The sequence below is a fragment of the Grus americana genome, chromosome 23 (assembly GCF_028858705.1).
Source record: "Grus americana isolate bGruAme1 chromosome 23, bGruAme1.mat, whole genome shotgun sequence".
NCBI classification, from domain to species: Eukaryota; Metazoa; Chordata; class Aves; order Gruiformes; family Gruidae; genus Grus; species Grus americana.
This window is the reverse complement of record NC_072874.1, coordinates 6,956,878-6,977,232: the sequence shown is the minus strand read 5'-3', so window position 1 is coordinate 6,977,232 and position 20,355 is coordinate 6,956,878. Positions and strand designations below refer to the sequence as shown.

General features: G+C 46.7%; 1 protein-coding gene across 8 annotated transcripts in view; it reads right to left on the bottom strand.

Moving 5' to 3' along the window:
- Nucleotides 1-267: 267 nt before the first annotated feature.
- Nucleotides 268-20,355, bottom strand: part of HIVEP3 (HIVEP zinc finger 3) — a 326,648-nt gene continuing 306,560 nt past the window's right edge. For all 8 annotated transcript variants that reach the window (XM_054802485.1, XM_054802484.1, XM_054802483.1 and 5 more), the window contains 3 exons: nt 18,473-18,571; nt 9,465-10,525; nt 268-6,628 (listed from right to left, as the gene is read on the bottom strand). In XM_054802485.1, coding sequence (XP_054658460.1) covers nt 5,735-6,628; nt 9,465-10,525; nt 18,473-18,571 — 2,054 coding nt within the window. In that variant the 3' untranslated portion in view covers nt 268-5,734. The remainder of the gene's footprint in view (nt 6,629-9,464; nt 10,526-18,472; nt 18,572-20,355) is intronic.

Here is a 20,355-nt window from a genome sequence, read left to right as displayed (position 1 = left end):
CTGTTATGGCAGCACTTTACGTGCAACTGGGGCGTTTCAACGGCGATTGCTTGGGAGGGGTGGCTGCAACGTAAGACTGGTTTATCTGAATTTGCCTCTATTGTTTTACAAGCCAGGTCCCTGACTGAGCTAAATAAAATGAAAATTAAAGACTGCCAGTCATGCAAGTAGTAATATGTTGGGACTTTAAAATTTATTCCAACATGCTATTTTTTTAAAAATATGCTCAGACTGAGCAGACAATCTGAGCTGTAGTAAAGGCAATATTATACTTGTAAAAACTTCTCATTCACAGTACAGATGTCATTTACAATAAGGGTCACAAACATCAAATACTGAGTATTTTTTCTTCTTTTTGTTTTTTTGTTTGTTTTGTTTTGTTTTTTTTGTGGTTTTGTTGTTTTTGTTTTTGTTTTTTTTTTTACATCAGACTGTGCTTTTACCTGCATTTTTTTGCACTGATATAACCATACAGACATTGCAAGATGCAAGTGTAGAAACTGGAGTTAAAATAAAATTACAGGCAAAACTACCAAATTACATTGTACGCTGTACATATTTACAGTACCTTTTTTGGAATGTATTGCCATTTTAAGAACATATAGAAACTTTCTACAGACTATTCCACTTACAGAATACATACACCTTTTAGAAAAAAAGGCAAATATTTATCTTACATGAGACCATGTATATTAAATTTGCGTACACATTATTATTATTATTATTTTTTACATTACATTTACTAAAGTGATCGTAAGTGCCATCATATCTCAGTAATGAAAACAGATTGGTTTTATGCCATCAGGACTGATTTTTTTATTTTTTTTTAAATTTTTGGTAGATAATTTACAATATGGTTTTATTTGTAAATACTGTGCAATAGATGGAAATATTAAAAAAAAAAAAAGAAAAGCACATGATGAAACCAAGTCAGCAAATGAAAAACAATTGCAAGAACAGCAGAAAAGGGCTAGATCAAATTGTCCTGGATTTTGCATGAAAATTGGAATAATTTTAATGACTTCTGCATGACTGAGTATATTGCTTGTTCAGGTGCTGTTTCTGTGGATTTAAACCAAAAACCAGGTAAAAGTGAAAGCTGGCTTAAGGGAAAACCAACTTTTATGCAGATTTTTTTTTTTTTTTTTTTTGTGGAAGTGTAAGAAAAGCGATGGGGAGGTGGCCGGTTGTGCCTAGCGTCCGATGCCGCTGGTGGTCAACAACTGGGAGGGTGGGTGGATGCTTCGTTCTGGCGGGCTGCAGGCAAGCATCACCCCGCTCTGCCTGAGGGCAGCTCCAGGGCTCGGCCAGCAAGCGGGCAGCGGGACCGACCGAGCGCTCGCTGCAAACCCCGCTGGCTTCGTCAGGGCTCAAGCGAGCGCAGGGTGCGGGACTGGTGGGTGGCTTTTATCAGCCAGCCCAGCGCTGGCCGAGGAGCGTAACATTATAGACACCGGGGCTCAAAATGTCCCCCCTAGGAGCAGGCGATGAAATACATTTCCCAGTCATAAGCTGTAAAGTCACAGCTACTTCATCATTACTTTTAAGTTTCCTGCTGCAGTTCCTGGGTATCCAGCCAACAACCTGTGAATAATTAGAGCTGACAGAGATCTGCTTCAAGGCACGGGGTTGTTTTGGGGAGCCAACTGCCCCCCTCTCCTCCTCCCATGGTCTGCTCAGTCCTGCAAGCTCTGTAACCTTGATAAAAGAAGATAAATTCATACTTAAGCACAAAGAAGTTACTAAAACTCCAGAGATGCTTAAGCTTACGCCAACGTACAAGTGCTTTATTAGTTCTGGATATAAGGCTTGGTACGTAACATGACAGCTTCAAGGAGTTATTTAAGAGCATGGGCCAAGTCCTCCGTGAAGAATGATTTCTTGGATGCCAGAGCATCCATTTGCCATCGAGTACCTGCATTCATGGGAGCTACACAAACAGCTTACCAGGGAAGGAAACATCTGAGTAGGGTTTTGCCTGATTAATCAGCTACATGACAAAGAGGAGCAGCCAGTCTCTGGAGGCCCCGTGCCTTCATGGACTATAAATTTAAGAACCTCTGCCGTAAGAAAAGCAGGGGATTTTATTTCCACCTGCTGATGAAAAGGAATGACTGGGCTTTGGTTTTTAATTTGCCTATTTACATTATTAATACATTCTCTTGCAAATAATACTGCTAACTGCTCTGCAAAGCATCGGTACAGATAGAAACCTATCCACCCCTGAAGCCCTTGTGGAAGGTAAATCAGGATTTATCACCGCTGTTTTGCAGACAGAACAGACACCCAGAGTGATATTAAAAGCTGTAACCTGCGAACAGCTTTCACCACATGTGACACAGGGAAGCCAGCGGATGCTCCAGATAGGAAAGGCAGCCGCCAGTGATGGCTGGGTCTTCAGCCCCGCTGTAAATAATGTGCAACTCTATGGAAATCTGTGGAGCTGCGTCACTGTGCTCCTTGGCTGAGTACGAGGCAGGAGGGAGACATGATTTGCACAAGGTCACGCTATGGTTTCACAGCAGTGCTGGGGCAGCCCCCCGGGGACGCCTGCCCTACCCACAGACGGAGATGCTGGTGCCGGCGCGGAGGAGGACACCCTTCCCGCGGAGCTCTGAGCTGTCAGTGTGATAATTAGCCCTTTAAATATCAATTATTTTTTTTGTGTGTGATCCTTTTTGCCTATCCAATAGGCCATATTGCGCCCGTTAGGTATAGCATGAAGCACCATTTCACCCCAGCCAGAGCCTCCTCTGCCGTGCCTGCAGCCGCTCCGCTGAGACGCCGAACCGGGTCGAGACTCGGCACAGCCTCGGCTGGTTTTTTTTGCCCATCTCCTGAGTTTTCAGCGGTCCCTGCGCGCGCCCGCTCCGTGACTGCCAGGTGGTGGGTATGGGATCTGAGCAGGGCATGACCCGGGGAGCACCGCGATGCTGCACAGCCCTTTCCCAAACTCCTCTCCCCACTTTTTGTTTTTGGCCGCAGGTGAAGGCATCCGGATGGTCGCACACACTGCTGCCCCACGCAGCGCCGGCTGCCAGCCTGGATGCTCTGCAGCTGAGATGCAGAAAGCTTCAACTCATCTTGAGCATCTTGAGCTGCTGGAAAAGCTTTAAAAAATAATAATAATAACAATAATAAAAAAATAAACCACAACAACAAAAGCAATAAAACAATGTAATGACTTCTGGGTTTTGTTGGGCTTTTTTTTTTCCTCTGTCTAGAAATGACAGAGGGGGAGGAAAAAAAAAAAACAAACCCCATACAAAGTTTCAACAGGTCAAGGATTAAAATACAGCTACAGAAAGAAGCCGAGCAAATTTGATCTAGCCCAAAGCTCATGTCAAATGCACCTAACAAAACCAGGATGCTGAGTGCACAACTGCTGCATTATTTTTCTTTATGTACAATTTCTATATATATAAATATATATATATATAAAAAAATTAAATACAACAAGCTACCTTGGAATAATGTTAAGAGTGTGACAAGGGAAAGGGGGGAAAAAGTGACAGAAGCAAGGAAAATCAAAACTGTTGCTAGATTTGGTGGATGGTTTCCAGGGATGTTCACACCGACCCTGGCTGAGCAATCCGCTCCGAGTCATCTTGATATTAAGCACATGCTTAAAGCCTGAGTAGGCTTTAAGCTGCTGCTGAAGAGTTTCTCTGAACAGAGTTGCTACACTGAACTGAAGTCCCAGCCCCCGCTCCTGCCATGGGATCTGGCTGGGTTTGAAAGCAGGACCAGCTTCCAGGCTTGGGGCCAAAGAGGGGGAGATGGGAAAAAGAGAAACTTGATAAAAGTGCTAATTAAGGTATAAATGGGTTCTGGATGTTGTTTTGGTCAGTGTCACAGCCTTAATGTTATTTCCATGATATCTTCTCTTGTACTTAATTCCCTTTACAAGAAAAGCAAAAAAAACCAAAAAAATCACAGAAGATTATTAAAAAAATTATATTATTTGCCCGTGAAACGGGAACAGTTCATAGCTCATCAAGTCTGGCAAGGAAATATGTTCTCATTCAGGGCTTTTTTTTTTTTATTTCTTTTAATTTTTGTTTTTTTTTTTTAAAAAGTGTATGACGTACCCGATAAACTGGAACAGCTCTGAAAGAAGAAAGAACTGGTCCACTGGTTAAATATTTTTTTCTTTTTTGTTAAAATAAAAAAAAAAAGAGGTTTGTAGAGATTCCATAGACCAGAAAACCCTCTGAAGTAGTAAAGAGCCTGCTGTCTGCTAGGGCAAACATGTATCGAACATCTGTATTTTAAAAAGTGTGTTAACGTGACAGAGAGGAATGGCTCCATCGGGTCTCTCTGTATTTGGTATCGTATCTATTGGCAGTAGAGGCCATTGCTCTGCTACGGATGGTCATAGTTAAAAATTTGCTCTGGAAAAAGTTACTGTGCATGCATAACAAGCTGATTGCAAACATTAACCACTCAGCATCATAACTTTTTTCTTCCAAAACACTAAAAAAGGGCCCATCTGCACACCAAGGACTACGTTTGCGACATTCCGCTTAAATAAATAAATAAAATTAAAATAAGACACAGAGTCACTCGTGAGTTACAGAACCGCAGGCGTGCAAACGAGCAGAGCACAAACTACTCCTGCATCCCTAGAGCTCCACGAAGCCAAACCAGCCAGGACCGAGCGGGGATGGGATGGAGGGAGCTTGTCAGCAACTGAAAAATTACGGAGGAAAAATGGTTACAAGGCTGAGTTTACTTCCACTGTTAAACCAAGGGAAGGTGTTTACAGAGGGCTTCCAAACCCCAGAAAAGAGGGGCTCTCAGGCACAGGCATGACTTTGCCGGGGCGATGCGGGGGGCATCGCGGAGCGGCCCCGCGTGGGGCGCAGGATGGAAGGATTAAAGCAAGCAGGAGGCTGGCTCGTCCAGCGAGAGACACCATTCCTGGCGCTGGGTCTACATTCGATACATTCCTATGTTCTTGCAGTTAAGTCTTTGAAGAAGAACCTTTTTTTTGTCCCTTTTTAGAAAAGTGCTTTGATGGGTTCTGCAGGAGGGAGGGATGCTCAAGATTCATTTTCTCTTTTGAGTGACAATTTCTCTCCCTGCGAACCAACCTCCCCCTACTCAAGGAAGTGCTAGTTTCATTTACAAGTTCAGGGTAAACACGTTTTGCAAATGTAAAGCAGTCTCAACTGTTTAAAGCACAACCATAGGCAATCAGAGGGATGCGAGAAAAAAAAAACAAGCACTTTGCGAGAATTAAATAAAGCATGTAATAAATATGAATCATAAACTTCTGTACACAGGAGCAAGGGTTTGGTTTTTTTTTTTTTTAATCATTTAATCAATATAAAAAAGTTTTTCTGTTTTGTTTTTGTTTTTCAGTGCATCTTCTTCCTCTTAAAATGCTTAACCCTTTCCTTTCTGCATCTCTCAGGCCCATAACAACGCACACCTAAATGGCAAAAAAGACAAGGTCTAACAAACCCCTTTCCAAAAAACTCTAAAAAAATATTCACAGCCTCAAACATTTTTGTACATTTCAAGCAACAAAAGGTATAGAAAAAGGCACAAGTAACTGCATACATGTGGAGATAATACCAGACTGGGACAAAGAAAACCAGGAATCTTCCATGGGTTTGGTCATTCACTAGAGTGCTTCTTATAGTGATGATTATACTAAAGGAAATAGTGTTGAAAATGTCTGTTGATTTTACATAGGAAGCCTAAAGGTGGAACAGATGGTGGAGGCTTAAGTACTTCCCGTGTTTTCATCCACCTTGTTTTGAGTTTGACCTAAATCTGCGTGCTCTAGGTGTGGACTGCTCTTCCTGGAGGTTCCCCCTTGGCAACTGGGCTCTCCGGAGAGGTTTCTCCTCCGGACGGAGAACGGCTGGGCGTGCGAATGGCTGGATGAGGGCTCTGAGAGGCAGCCGGTGCTGCTGCTTCGGTCCAACGGCTGGGAGGGGAGATCTGAGATGAAAGTGCAGGATGATTCAAAAGAAGTGCTCGAGCTGCCAGATTGCTTCTTGCCCGGTTTTATCAAGGGTTCTTCCCCACTTGTCGAAGGCTTTGGAGAGTGCTCGTCAGTTGTGCTGGGGCTGGCTGGGGATGCCGAGCAGCCTGCCTGCTCCGCGTGGCTGGACTCAGCGAACATTTTTACCCTGTATTCCTCCTGGTCTGTCTTTTGCTGAAGCTCACTAGTCCTCATTTTCTCTTCTAAGTAACCGCTGCTCGTAAGCTCTGGGGACAGTGTGTATTTAGAAACCTTTGCAACCGGGGAGACGGATGCCGACGATGGCTCCCGCAGGACCTGCGGTTCCTCGTCCCTCTCGGGAGCCCGGCTGAACTCGGCGAAGCCGCTGCCGCCAGAGGCAAAGTATCCCGCTTGCAGGGACACGACGGAGCTGGGCACCAAGCTGGGATGGGTGCTTGGCCTCGCCTGGACCATCTGGATGCCCCCAATGGGAATCATAGGATACGGGGTCCTCGTGAGCTGCTGCGAATGCAACGGGAGATGGCTGAAGACATTCTCCTCCCCTCGGCTGGGAGCGTGGACGTGTATTTCATGAGGTGCCTGCAAGGGTCTGGAGCAGACGGGCTGCCTGACGCCAGGTGAACATGTTGGGCTTCGTGGTTCTATCTTCTGCACCGGAGAGGGAAAAGAAACAGCTGAATCAGCGCAACATACAAGTTACAGCATTAGCACCATTAGTGGTCACTATAAGGATAGGTTTTGTTAACATTTTATTCTAATTTGAGGGAAATCAATCAACCAAGGAAGATTTGGACCCCTAAACCTTTAAGGTAAGGAGCAACACAACCCACAGCATTTGCCTTCTGGGTACAAATATGCCCATGGTCTGTCAGGGCACAGATCCAGGGCTTTAGTTCAGGCTTGGATCGTTACAGAATCAGAGAACGGTTCGGGTTGGAAGGGACCTGTAAAGGCCATTTGGTCCAACCCCCTGTAAGGAGCAGGGACATCTTCAACCAGATCAGGTTGCTCAGAGCCCCGTCCAACCTGACCTTGAACGTTTGCAGGGACGGGGCACCTACCACGTCTCTGGGCAACCTGTGCCAGTGTCTCACCACACTCAGCGTAAAAATTTCTTACTTTATATATAGTCTGAATCTACCCTTTTTTAGTTTAAAACAATTATCCCTTACCCTATTATCAGAGTTGCCTTTGAAACCCCAACAGAGGATGCCAGTTTTTCCTGCCATCTGAGCTGCTTTGGATCCCTTTCCATACATGGGGTTTCTGAGAGCCCAGAATGTTATTTAATTTTACTGTATTTTCTTAAAGCAGGATTACATCCTTAGAGTTGCTAATTGCAAGGATGTTTTGGATCAAGTGAGAGATAGTGTTAACTCTGACACAAAGCACACCCATCAGTGTGGTCCCCACCACCACCCTCATGGTGTGGTGTGTAGAAATCAAGGGTTAAGACCCTACCATTTTACCTTTTCCTCTTTCTCTCTCGGTGCTTCACATAGTTTCCTAATGTACATCATGGAGAGATATGTGGCTAAACAGAAATGGATTAATTAGTGATGAGGTTATTACTAAACCCCTAAACAGGACTCCCAAGAAGAGGAAGCAACAGAAACCGAAATCAACTTTCCTTTAACATGGGGTTAGCTATAAAATTTGAGGATTCTCTGCAGGGCATATTTCTTTGTAGGATTATGGAGAATTGCCGGACGCTATGAGTTGGATCTCTATGTAGACGCGATAGAGGAAAGCAGCAAAAGGGAACAGAAAGAAAGCAAGAGCCACTGAAGATAGTGTATACTTGGTCAGCAGTTACAAGCCCGAACACTTGCTAAATCTCACTTATCCACATGAAATCTTGGCAGAATCACTATAGGGATACTGCGAAACCCCCAAACAAATCATCTCAATGGTGCAACAGCCATCAGGAGAGACGACCTACTGCAAGAGCCAGTGGGAAGAGAGGTGGTCATGGTCAGGCCTGACTTGGCAGAAAGCCTGACACTGAAGCTGAGCTAAGATCATCTCCAAGTTTCTAAGCAATGCATAGGCATCAGTTTTGAGCACAAAACTCCATTTGGGATCTGGTAATTCCACGTCTGATCTTTCTGTCTCTTGTAGCCTTACCAGGAACATATTTTTGCGATGAAAGCCCAGCTGTCCGTCTCGCTAACGGATAGAAAGTTTCCCATTCAAGTCTTTATTGTTGTTTTGGAGGCACATGAGAAAAGAAACAGTGGTGACCTTGGGTGCATCAGCAAAAAGGTATGTATGTGAGACTGTAAGTTAAAAGGTGTGAATGGGCAGATAAGCAGGGTTATACAATATTGTCTGCTACTGTGGACTAAGGAGCTCAGGGGATTTGCTACAAGTAGTGGCAGTGGGCAGTTTTCCTGACAGAGATGCTTTAGAGTCGAAGGACCGGGGTTTCCACAGCCCTGAGATTCACAACAAGAAGTTAATTGACAGGAAAGGCAAATAGCATTAAAGTAAGCAAAAGTTTGGACCCTCCCCAAAAAAAGGATTGTCTCTGAGAAGCTAAGACAAACACTTGTAGTAGGAAGCAGAAGGAAGGCAGCACCAAAAGATGGTACGTTATCATAGACGTGGAAGAAACGCACACTGGGCAGCGTGGCTTTTCTGGAGAAGACCTGGGTCAGCATCTGCCATGACAGGTTCTCCAGGGGTTGTATAAAGGCCTCTCTCTTCCCAGTGCGGTCCCTAAGGGCTTGAGTCTCACAGCAGAGCAACTCCAGCAACTGAATCTCATGTTCATCAGCATAAAATACAGGAGGGCCAGGCACTTCAGTAGAAATGGGAAACGTTCCACCAAAACCGATGTCTAATTTGCCTGTAGTGGTGGGAGGAACATGTAATTTTCCTTTACCCATAGGATTTGATATGTCCAGCAGAGAGATTAAATAATTTTCTGGACCCAGCGGGAAACACCTCTCTGTGCTGAAGAGAGAAGCGAGATGAAATCAGAGATGTCCAAACAAACATTTCTCAGCAGTTAATCGAACAGAGTTGGCTGCTTATGTACGTAGCACAGGAGTCAGCAATAGAGTGCAATGGCTTGTTCAGATCTGGTTCAGGTCACTGACCGGTGAAAAATGGTCACAGCTTCACCCCAGCTGGTGAAATCTCAGAAATGGGCATGAAATTACCAGGGAAAAAATGTGTCTTAGTGACAACTCATCATTATTAAGCGATCATCCTTACTGCTTGTCTCAGCAGGAGACTGGTTGGGTCAGGAGTACAAATAATCCCTTGGAGAAGGGACAACTTGATTTCTCTTCATCTGAGATGGGCAGGACCAAAATGGGTGCAAAACCCATTGCTGTCCATTGTCACTTTTCTCTGGGTTACCTGTGACATTGGTCACAGTCAGAGTCACTGCGCACTTCTGCATTGCAACTTTCATTAAAAAACATATCAGAGAACATACTGCAGGGACTAGAAAACAAGAAGAGCTTGGACTTACCAGCTTGGACTCATAGAGCTGTACATTTTTGCCAAAGAACCTGTGAGGTAGAGGCATTGAAGATAATATCCCATGCTGGGCTTGATATGAGCTTTGAACTTTGTCATCTGCTGCTGATTTGCTAGTACCAGGCAAGTCCTCTTTCCCTGGGGATGGATACCTAGGCGACTCTGAACAGCCTGGAGACCAGGCTTTCTTCAGCGATAAATATCTGACCGATGACACCTCTCTGCTCGGCGACGAGTGCCTCACAGGGGAGACTTCTCCTTCTGGTGGAAGGTATGTTCTTGGGGACAGCTCTCTTCTGGGGGAAAGATGCCTGCTGGGCGACAGCTCAAGTCTTGGTGACACACATCTCAGTGGAGATGCCTCCCTCCGGGGAGAGACGCGCTGGCAAGGAGACAACCCTCTCCCTGGAGACAGGCACCTTAGAGAAGACAGTTCTCCAGTTGGTGAAAACCGTTTCGGTGAAGTTTCATTTTTGGTTAACAGGTGCTTTCTCGCTAGCATTGGTCTGCTGCTGCCACCACCTCTGCCAGAGTCCTGGCTCGGAGACCACCTTTTTCTTGGGGAGGTGTCTTTTGAGGTTGACAGGTCCATAACTAAGGACATCTGTGGCCTTGTGACAGACTCTCTTTCAGCAGAAGCCAATTGTTCGGTGGAGGTCAAAGCTGGTCTGTGGAGACTCAAGAAGCTGTGGCACACAGCAATGTCACTGCTGTCTGCTGACCACTTTGTTTCCAGCCCTGAGGAAGAGGCCTGCTGGCCTTCACCTACTTTTTGGCTGCTGGAAACAGTTTCTTGGGCTAAGGACAATGCTATTTCAGTGCCTTCCTCTTGAGAAGATGGAGAGCCACCTGAAGAGTGCATCGGGAGGGTGGTATGTTTGCCTTCTGGCAACTTTAAAGGTGGCTCATCTTGACTCTCCTCTTCCTCCTCATCTTCCTCATCTTCATTGTCATCATCATCGTCAGATTCCTCTAGGTCTGAAAACTGGTGTTCCTCAATTGGCTCAGATCCCTCCCGCCCCTCAGAGTCCTGGAATAGGTCTTCACTGGTTCCTGAAGGGATGGGCAAACACAAAACAGAGAGTGTAAAACACACATACAGGGACTATTTTTGTGCTAAATCTGCTCAAAAGTTCTAAGGGGACAAGAGGAGAGAGAACCCGGCTATTTCCTAGATCTGATCATCTCATGCTGTGAAGCCTGCAGTCTTGCCCTCTGTGCCAACTCCATTCCTGATGACCCCAGTAGATCCTAGTGAATCCCACCGTTGGGACCTCCCGCTCTGTCCTAATCTCAGTTCCAGCCATTGCTCTGTAGACACACGCAGCCATCCATCGCTGCTTCTGCTGTACACGGTCACACACCCTGCCTGCCTTTCTCTAGCAATGTAAAAAATGCTCTTAACCGATGAGAAAAACAGACACACTATCAGCCTTTGGTGGGCTTTTTATGACTATTTGTTGCAATAGTGTCTAAAAAATATCTACAGCTGCCAAAGTACGAGTAAATTGCTGGGATGACTGCTCCCATCCTCCACATGTTGGGCCTTTTCCTGCCTAGATTACGTGATAGTTAAACATTAGCAAGACAGGATTTTTATTAAAAAACAAACAATAGCGTTTAAAGAACCTCTGTGGATTTTCCCTTATTTTTATAAATTCTAGCTATGATGCAGATGCTTCTTTGTGGCAGAGGTTTTTGCTGTCTGTCTGTGGATGGCCTTGCACAAGGATGCTTTGTTAATAAGAGCTTGTAAACAGTGAGGAGTATAAAAAAAGCAAATTCTAAAGGATTTGAAATGTATCTGCAGGTAAAAATACGGCATCTCTCTTCTACTCTAAGGACCAGCAGAAGCTTTCTGAGACCAGTACCAAGCTCCTAAGCAGCTTGCTGCTGGCTGACCTGCTGCTCTGCTCTGCACTGAGAAAAATCTGCATTTCCCCATGCCAGATGTGCAGCGACCCTGGCAGAAATGCAAGCTCAGCCTGAAGAGGTCCATCAGGAACAGCCACTGGATGTCACTGTAGCTCAACACAATTGCACCGTCAGGAGGCTTTCCTGCAAGTCCCCACTGCTCGAAGGACTGATAAAATACCAGTTTCTCAAACTCTGTTTATGTCAAGCACCAAGACGATGGGTGCAGAGCTGCTGGGACATGCTTGGTCCCCCGCTTTGGAAAGCGAGAGCCCGGATGCTGCTCTGACACCTGCATGAAGCCAGGGAACTAACTGTAGCACTGCTGGCCTCTTTTCCCTGTCAGTTCAGCCTAGGACACCATTTCTCCTCCGATGAACACTGAAACAGTTTTCCATTTAGAGCTGCCATCTGTCAGCAGGACAAGCCAGAGGGGAAATTAAATGGAGTTAACGCGGAGGCTGGACCACACCTGCCTGCAGCAGGCAGGGTGGTTCTCAGAAGGGGACGTGGCCACACAGTGAGAAGTCACTGTGATCTATGGATAAAAAGTCTAATTTTGTTTACGTTGAATAAAAGGGTCTTACTAGTAAACGCTTATGAAGTATTTGGCATTACCAGTGAAATAAGACATGTATTTTATCATGGCTGACTATCCATGCAATAATCAGCCTGAAATGCAACTCATTTGCTCCCCACCCTGTTTCAAAAGTATCTCAACGAGTCCATCAAGCACGACCTACTGCAGAACTCATTCAGCATCAAGGCGAAGTCAGCAGCTCTCCGCCAAGAGGCTGATTTGCATTGTGAAACGCTTGTATAATGATGGTGTTTGCTGGACCCAGGATCCAGTGGCGGGTTCTTTGCAAATTCCCAAAGAAACTGAGTTCAGAACAAGTATTATTCCAAATGACCAGTTCTCCCAGCTGTAGGATGAACTGTGCATATTTCTTACTTGGAAAAGGAATGCATTTCACTACCAGAGCTATGAGCTAGTCCCTGTCTCTGGTTTTGGGGTTTGACATCTATTGGTTTCAGGACGGACAGGCAGCTGTAGCCTCAGTCTCCGCTGCGTGGCTCTGAGAGCCTTGTCCTGTGTGGTCTCTTTTTTTGGCCCCAGTCACACAACGGACAGGCGCCTGCCAGGACAGACAGCAAGGTCAGAAGTACGGAGTGAGGGAAACGTGAAGCCAGCTCTGCACTGGGGAGTTGTTTGCATTTGCCACCGAGGGAAATGTTTCACTGAGTCCTGGGACAGCCCAAAGCAAGTTTGCTTTGGCCTCGTAACACGCTCCTTGCAGGCAGAAAGAGAGCTCAGACCCGAGCCATGGCTTCTTGCAACTGAAATGCATTTTGCTGAGCTAATGGGCAGAGAAAGGGCAGGTCAGGAGAAGACAGAGAGGGAGGGAGAGATGGAGGAAGGAAGGAGAGAGGGAGCTAGTGAAAATGTGCCCTGTCAATGGCTTTGTCTGAGGGCTGCATTTCATTACACGCATGTTGTTCTAAGTTATTCTACCAAACTGGTGCATTCACACTAAGCAAAACCAATGCAGGAGTGAAGAATTATACTCCAATCTCCTTTTATAGTAACACTCCTTCCTTTCTCCTGCCCCTTAAATAGAAATAAAAACAATCAAGTGAAATATAACTGTAGTTTAAAATAATCCAGGGAGTTTTAGGAACTGCTGCTCCCTCCCTGCCTGCCCCCAAAGGAAAGCACGGCAATCTTCCTGCACTGCTTTGTGTCACATGGAAATAGTAATGTTCTTTTTTTTTTTTTTAATTAAAATACTCCTTGCTGGGCTCTGTTCTGAGCCTCTTCGCAGAGAAGACACACAGTGGTTACACAGGGGAAGGCTCTTTGCAATCCACTACTCTAAGAGCAGGGGATGTGTGATACAGCTGTGATCTCTGATGTCTCATGCACCTTTCTGCCATTTTTACATTATTTCCTCATCCATCCAAATAGCCTCAACCGTTACAGTACAAAATACAATTTTCTGACAATCTTCTTGGCTGCTTTATTTAGTATTTACTTGACATTTGTGAGCAATGGGCCTCCTTACTTATGAGACAGAATATTTGAAATTTCAGTTCAGTGTAAAACCAGGTGAAAAAGAAGCTGGAAGGAAAGAAAGGAAACATCCTCCGATACCACACCTTCCCGTTTTCACCTTTCTGCATTCCTTCCTGGCAGACCATCCCTTTTACACGAACACAAATGGTCTTCATCAATGGGAGGAAATGGGGACTGTATATTTTTTGTAATTCTAAAATTACACGGATTGCTTGCATAATGCAATACAGTCCAGACAGCGCAACACATTCCAGCGAGCAGCCAGGCAGCCAACAGCAACAACGGGAGAGGAGTCCCTTCCGAAAGCTAATGGGTAAAGCTAATGGGTTCATCTCCTCTGCAGCCCAGGTAGAGCCCTTCCTTGCCGGGCTTAGCAGGTGTCCAGCCACCATGTCTTCAGCCACAAGCAGTCAGGGACCAATGATTTAATGATGGCCAAAAAAAAAAAAAAGTCCCCAACTGATGGCCCCATCCTTTCTGCTGAGTGCTCTCCCAGCTGACCTGGGGATGCAAGGCAGACCTTTCTTGGGCTTTCTTGGATTTAGACCTACTCTTCCCATGAGGCCAAAGGCTGAGACCAGCTCAGCCTCATCACCTGCCAGTCCTCCATTTTTGCAAGAAGAGTGCTGCCATCAACCCACAGCCTGGACAGGCTTTCACCGCGCTGCTGAGTGCACTACTATTAACCCTGTATGAGCCTGGGGATGAACGACTGAAGGAAATCATGAATGAATCATTCCCCTGGACTGGTGAAGTGAGCCCTTGCTGTTCTGTCCTCAGAAGCCTGCAATTACATGTAACATAAATAGGACTTCTGATTTGCAGGTTTTCAAAAGTGACAGTTAATATGATTCATAAGTTCTAATTTACTATAATAGAAAGGTATAAATTAACAGTTATTCTTTTCAGGGTCATGCAACCAACATTTCAGGAGCCACTTTCCTCTTTCCCTATCTAGCTTTGATCTGCAGAAGCATCACCGCTGGGTGGTATAACAGCAGGAAGAGATTTTTGGAGAGCATCAGCTGATCAATTATTTTAAGTGCGTTCCCAGACTGAAGGACTTCTCCAGCAATCCCATATGGGAGCAGCCTCCCACTGCTCACACCATGCCAACACTTTTCTCTTGGGATACCTACTGCAAAATCCCCAACTAGGTTATCTTTTGGCCATGCCCTCTTTTGGAAAGGCCACAGCAAATACAGCATGTCTCTGCCTGATCAAAGGGTTGCTCTGAAGATCTGGAGAAAACCCAGGAGTTCAAGCACATTGAAAAGGAAGAAAGCCATCCCTGAGCCAGATCAGATGTCCTCAGTCTTGGTTAGATGTTTGTTCTGCATGGCCTGGGAGAGCCCTTTGTCCATCCCTGTACGTGTCAGGAAAGGCACTCTGAAAGGGGGCATAGTAATGCCATAGGGCTCACTCTTTCTCCCATGTCCTTGTCCCCTGACTGCTGAGCTGGATGCACCTGACCTGAACCAGAACCCAAGCCTGAGAGGGCATGGTACCACTGCACTGGAGGATCACTGGGCTTTGGGACTGGTTAACCAGTGGGACTTCTCAGATATCTCCTGAAAGTTCTCTGCTGGCAAGTTGAGCTGTGGTTTGTTCAGGTCAAGAACAGTCACATCAGCCCTCCAAGGCACATTAGTCCCAGGACAGTGACATAAGCTCCACAGCCCCATCAGATTGCCCTGCATCTGCACCTCTGTGCCTCCAAAACAGGGTGGCCACATTGAACCTCCTCTGCAGGAATGGTTCCGGGGCCATGCTAATTCCCAAACTGTGCTCAGTATTTTTTTGGAAGTGTGGTAGATGGCCTAACCACAAATGTCTTGTTGAATGCTCCTGCAGTTTAAGTTGAGACCATGGCATGCCAATGCCTGCAAACGTCCTCAGCACTGTTTAATTAAGCAGAGTGGAGATACCCCAAGGATAAAGCACACTGCAGGGGACAGCATTTCTGAGCTTTGATATCCAAAAGACATGAAGCACCTTGGAGGGTCCAAGCGGCCAGGGCTGCCCGGCGGGTGCAAACTCCCCAGCCCCCTCAACCACCTGCACCGGGAGCTCCCTCTGCGGCTCCAAGGGCTGCAGCCTGCAGCAGAGCAAACCCCATTCCCACCATGGGCTCGTAGGGAAACACACTTACTGATTTTTAATTACCTATAAAGCAGGAAGCGTGTGACACTGTCCATGTCCCAGGAACCAGCCCCTTTCCCAATAAAGCCTGTGATGGACTTGACCTCAGCAGGGGACCGGGGTGATAAGCGCCGTTTGCTGTTCCTGCCGAGTTAACATTCCCTGGCTCACAACGCCGACTCCAGAACTTGCTCAGCTGATGTTCACTTTATAAAAATAACCGTGGCGCCATGTGTTTTATGAAGTTGATTTTAACCCATTGTCAACAAACCCTTGCAGGCTGTGGCAGAATGAATCCCAGGGACGGGGGAAATCGAAATTGTTCAGGGTCAGATGGGGGGGGGTGTGTGGTGGAACAGGAAACGGGAAAAAAATGCTAAAGACAGCCATAAGAACTGCTTTCATACTGGGTTTCTGGCGTGGCAGCCAGGAAGGGTCAATGGTGTCACGACCAGCCTTCAACGCAATGCAAACAGAAACCACCACCCTGCTCTGTGGCACTAAGTGTTTTATCCAGGAATAATCATGCTGTGACAGAAACAGACCTGTGCTCCCAGAGCCTCTCTTCCCTCTATAGCTGGTACGTGCAGTGTTTCCTATAAATGCAAATGACCTACTGAACGCAAATGCAGATGACCCAAAATTTCATGAGGACATGAGTTCTGCTACCCCTAAGGCTTCTTCCCCATCGTTCCTGCACTGTAGCTCCAGCCCCGAATACTCAGGGTCTTGCTAAAGGAAACAGAATAACAATCGTAAAAACATCTAACTGTTCCCTGGAGACACATAACCTAACCCTTCACAGCTGCTGGAGTGCAGTCTCCAATAATTTGGGTAAAATATCTTTTTCTAGCTCAAACAGCTAAGCATACAGGAGACTTCCCATGTTCCTTCATCTCCCAGCTTGGAGATCTTCCTCACCTTCCCCTCAACATTTCTGATGGAGACAGACGTGCTTATGGTCACCACACGCCTGCCTGATGCTGCCCAGCCTCCCAGGAGGAGATCTGCTTCTTGGGATGACTTCAGGGAAATTCAGCTGCAGATACTATAAACCAGGGCGGAAATTACTAAATAAGAGAGTCATGCGTCCTTCTCAAAGAACAGACCAAGTCCTGAATTTACAGAGCCTTGGACAGACTTTGTGTGTGTGTGTTTGTGCATAAGTAGATGAAAGAAATAAGCAGGTCAGGGTAAAAGTATCTTCTTGTAAAGCACTCAGGATAATGCCATTAAATGTCAAAGCACCATGTTATTTTAGTTTTGCTGGCTGTTTCCCTACTGAGAAAACTTTCAGATCATTTCTGACCTGGGTGATTCGCCTTGATCCTACACATGGAAAAGACCTGTGACAGTGAGGGATGAGGGAAGCAGCTGCCCCCATGCTGCTCACACCCCGTCCTGGCATGCTAAGATCTCCAGCAGTGCTGCAGGGTCCAGGCTGGGTCTGCCTGCAGAGATGGGAGCAGCTCATACATGCACCAGTCCCTCCAGACACCGCCCAGGTTTGCACTGGTAATTTGGAGTCTCCTGGGATCAGCCAAATACAGTAAGGTGGGCAGGTCCCTAGGAGATGATCCTTAGGCAAAAGTCTTCCTCTGGAGGCCCTTTCAGGAGGAATCATAGAATCATAGACTGGTTTGGGTTGGAAGGGACCTCACAGCCCATCTAGTCCCAACCCCCTGCCATGGACAGGGACACCCTCCACTAGCCCAGGTTGCCCAAAGCCCCATCCAACCTGGCCTTGAACACTGCCAGGGAGCCAGGGGCAGCCACAGCTTCTCTGGGCACCCTGTGCCAGGGCCTCAGCACCCTCACAGGGAAGGATTTCTGCCTCACATCCCATCTCCATCTCCCCTCCTGCAGCTTCAGGCCATTCCCCTTGGCCTGTCACTCCCTGCCCTTGTCACCAACCCCTCTCCAGCTTTCCTGGAGCCCCTGTAGGGACTGGAAGGGGCTCTAAGGTCTCCCTGGAGCCTTCTCTTCTCCAGGCTGAACCACCCCAACTCTCTCAGCCTGTCTCCATAGCAGAGCTGCTCCAGCTCTCGCATCATCTCTGTGACCTCCTCTGGACTCGCCCCAACAGCTCCATGTCCTTCTTGTCCTGGGGAACCCAGAGCTGGACACAGATACCTTTGGGGGGGAGCTATCCCCCGAATCATTAATACTCCTGTATTGCTGGAGTGCACCCCCCTCTGCAAGAACATCACCACAGCCTGCACAGGTCATGCACCAAAGGGTCACGCTCAGCACTTTAGCTCTACTATCCAGGGGGGCCAGGACTGATTTTTTTCTCCTTCACCCACCACGCTGTGCTTGCAGCAGCAAAGTGGGGGCTCACAGCTTCATGCTGTGCATCCTGGGGAGTCTCGCTTTGCTGCTTCAGAGATTCCCTCTACAGCCAGGAGAGACTCAGGCTCTTCCACAGCAAGGCAGTCAGGCTTCTGAACTCCCTCCTAGAGATACCCCGAAATACCAAGAAGCACCTTCTCACGCTACAGATCTGCTATTTATTATTATGCATATACCCCCATGCAGAGTGCTGGGCCAAACGCAGGATGCTCCCTACACGTCTGTTTACTCTTGCCTCTGTCTGCAGGCAGCCAAAATACTTCAGGCTAACATGCACAACCCCCAGCAGGGAGACTCGGGCTCACAGACTGTCCCACGGATGCAGACTCCCAGGATGGCCCCGTAACCCACGCCATGACAGCAGAAATCCCCCCCCTTGGGTGCTGGAAGGAGCCTGCAGTGAACGAAATTGCTGCACATCTTTGAAAGGATCATCGGTGGAGCACGTCTCCTGCCTGAATGGATATTGCCCTCTCTTAGCAGCAATAGCAGGTTTATAATATGAAAGATTTTACCTTCTTCGGCTTCCAGATCCACCAGTGAAGATACCAACACGCCCATCTCCTGACATTTTTTGCTGTGGGCCTTTGACTTCATATGTTTAGTCAGATTCCCTGAAAAGAAGCAGAAAACATATTTTGGTCAATATGGCTTTTTTTTGCTTTTTTTTTTTATTTTGCAAGCTCAGCAGTAACAAGTTAATAATTTGGCTCTGTATCAGACAAGGAGGCCTCTGACTCTCCCCAAACCACTATCCATTGCAAATACCCCGTAACACAAGGCTAAGTCCTTCCTTTCGTTCCTTCGCTGCTGCACTGAGGTGGAAGAGAAGGTGCTGGTTGTGTGACCTTTCAGGTGTTGTGCAACCTGAAAAAACATTTGGGTTTGGGGGAAGAAATGTCCTGGACTGCTTTCAGCAGTCACGGTGCAGCAAAGAAAAATGGTAGGAAAGTGGGGAAGGAAACACACCTCAATCTAGCATCACCTCCCACCTCATCCCAGCACACAGGGTCACCTGCCTGGAGGTAAGGAGCTCCTTAGCACCACGGGGCAGACTGGTACCACCAAAAATGAATGTTCAAGACTCCAGCAATGGTGAAAAACTCTACAATCATCAATCTACAATCACCCAGCAGGATGGTTCAGACGCTCTGGCATGCACTGAAGTGCCAGGCAAAAGTTCTCAGCTCCCTGGAGCAGGAGGAATCTTGGATATCTGTGCACCAGGGTCTGGCAGCACTGAGAAAACCTGCTGAGCACTAACAAGGCTTCCTTGGGGCTGAGATGGAAAGAGCAGCCCCTGCAAGGGGGAGTCCGGGATGTGGGCGCATTGGTTACTGCTCTGAGACTGTGTGATGGGATAACTCATGGGCATGCCGGCCTCTAATTCTAAGTCCCAAACTACAGGCAGGTTAATTAGACAGTTATTAGCCCTACTTATATCCAAGGGAAACACTGAACAAAGGGCATCCTTTGTTGAGGAGGAAAAGGTAGGTGGAACGGAGAGGAAAAAAAAGAGTAGGAGAAATAAAGAAAAAATGTCCCATTTTTCCCTTTCCTCTCCCACACCTCTTTATGGGCTGAGCTGATGATGACAAGAAACCTGGGCCCTTGCTGAAGCTCCACCAAGAGCTGTTCAATTTCCAGCACAGCCCAGGAGCTGGCTGAGCGCTCCAAATTCACTGCGGCAATACGATGTGCCATCAGCCTTCCTGTTCGCTAACATTTGAGAGCAGTGCTGAACACGAGGCTTGTTTTTCTCACCAAAAAAAAAAAAAATTGAGGAAAAAAATGAATTCTCACACTTTATTATAACCTTCAGCTGAGGACTGAGGTCCCTCAGCTGGTATCCTGCAATCCACAGAGTCCCCCGGTCCCTGAGCTGGGTGGGTGTATAGAGTGCCTCTATCAACCTCTCCTCCCGCTGCTCCGGATAGTATAAATAAATAAACAACTATTCATTGGAGCAGAGAATTACTCATGACGCCCTCACATCTCAGAAGAGTGCCATAACCATCTAACTACCAAGTTAGTTTCTCTTTAGCCCATGAATTATTTATTTAGCCCATTTTATACAAAATGGAATAGCTCCAACAGGAAAGACCAAGAGAGACAAAGGCTGACTATATATCCTTGTGTATCTGGCACCCATCTAGGATGTGGATTCAAAGGATACTTAATAATTTAAATGCAGCAAAACAGCTCTCCAATAAGAGAGATTTATTATTTTTAAACTTCATGCCTAAATACCCTTAGCCCCATGGTTAGGACACTCAGTTATGAGGATGAGGCCAGCTTGGCTCAGGTCCTTGCTCCGAATCAGACCTCTCTTTCTCCAATTTGGACCAGGAGTTTCGCTGTGGACCCAAAGACACCCAGTCAGACAAGAACATGCTCT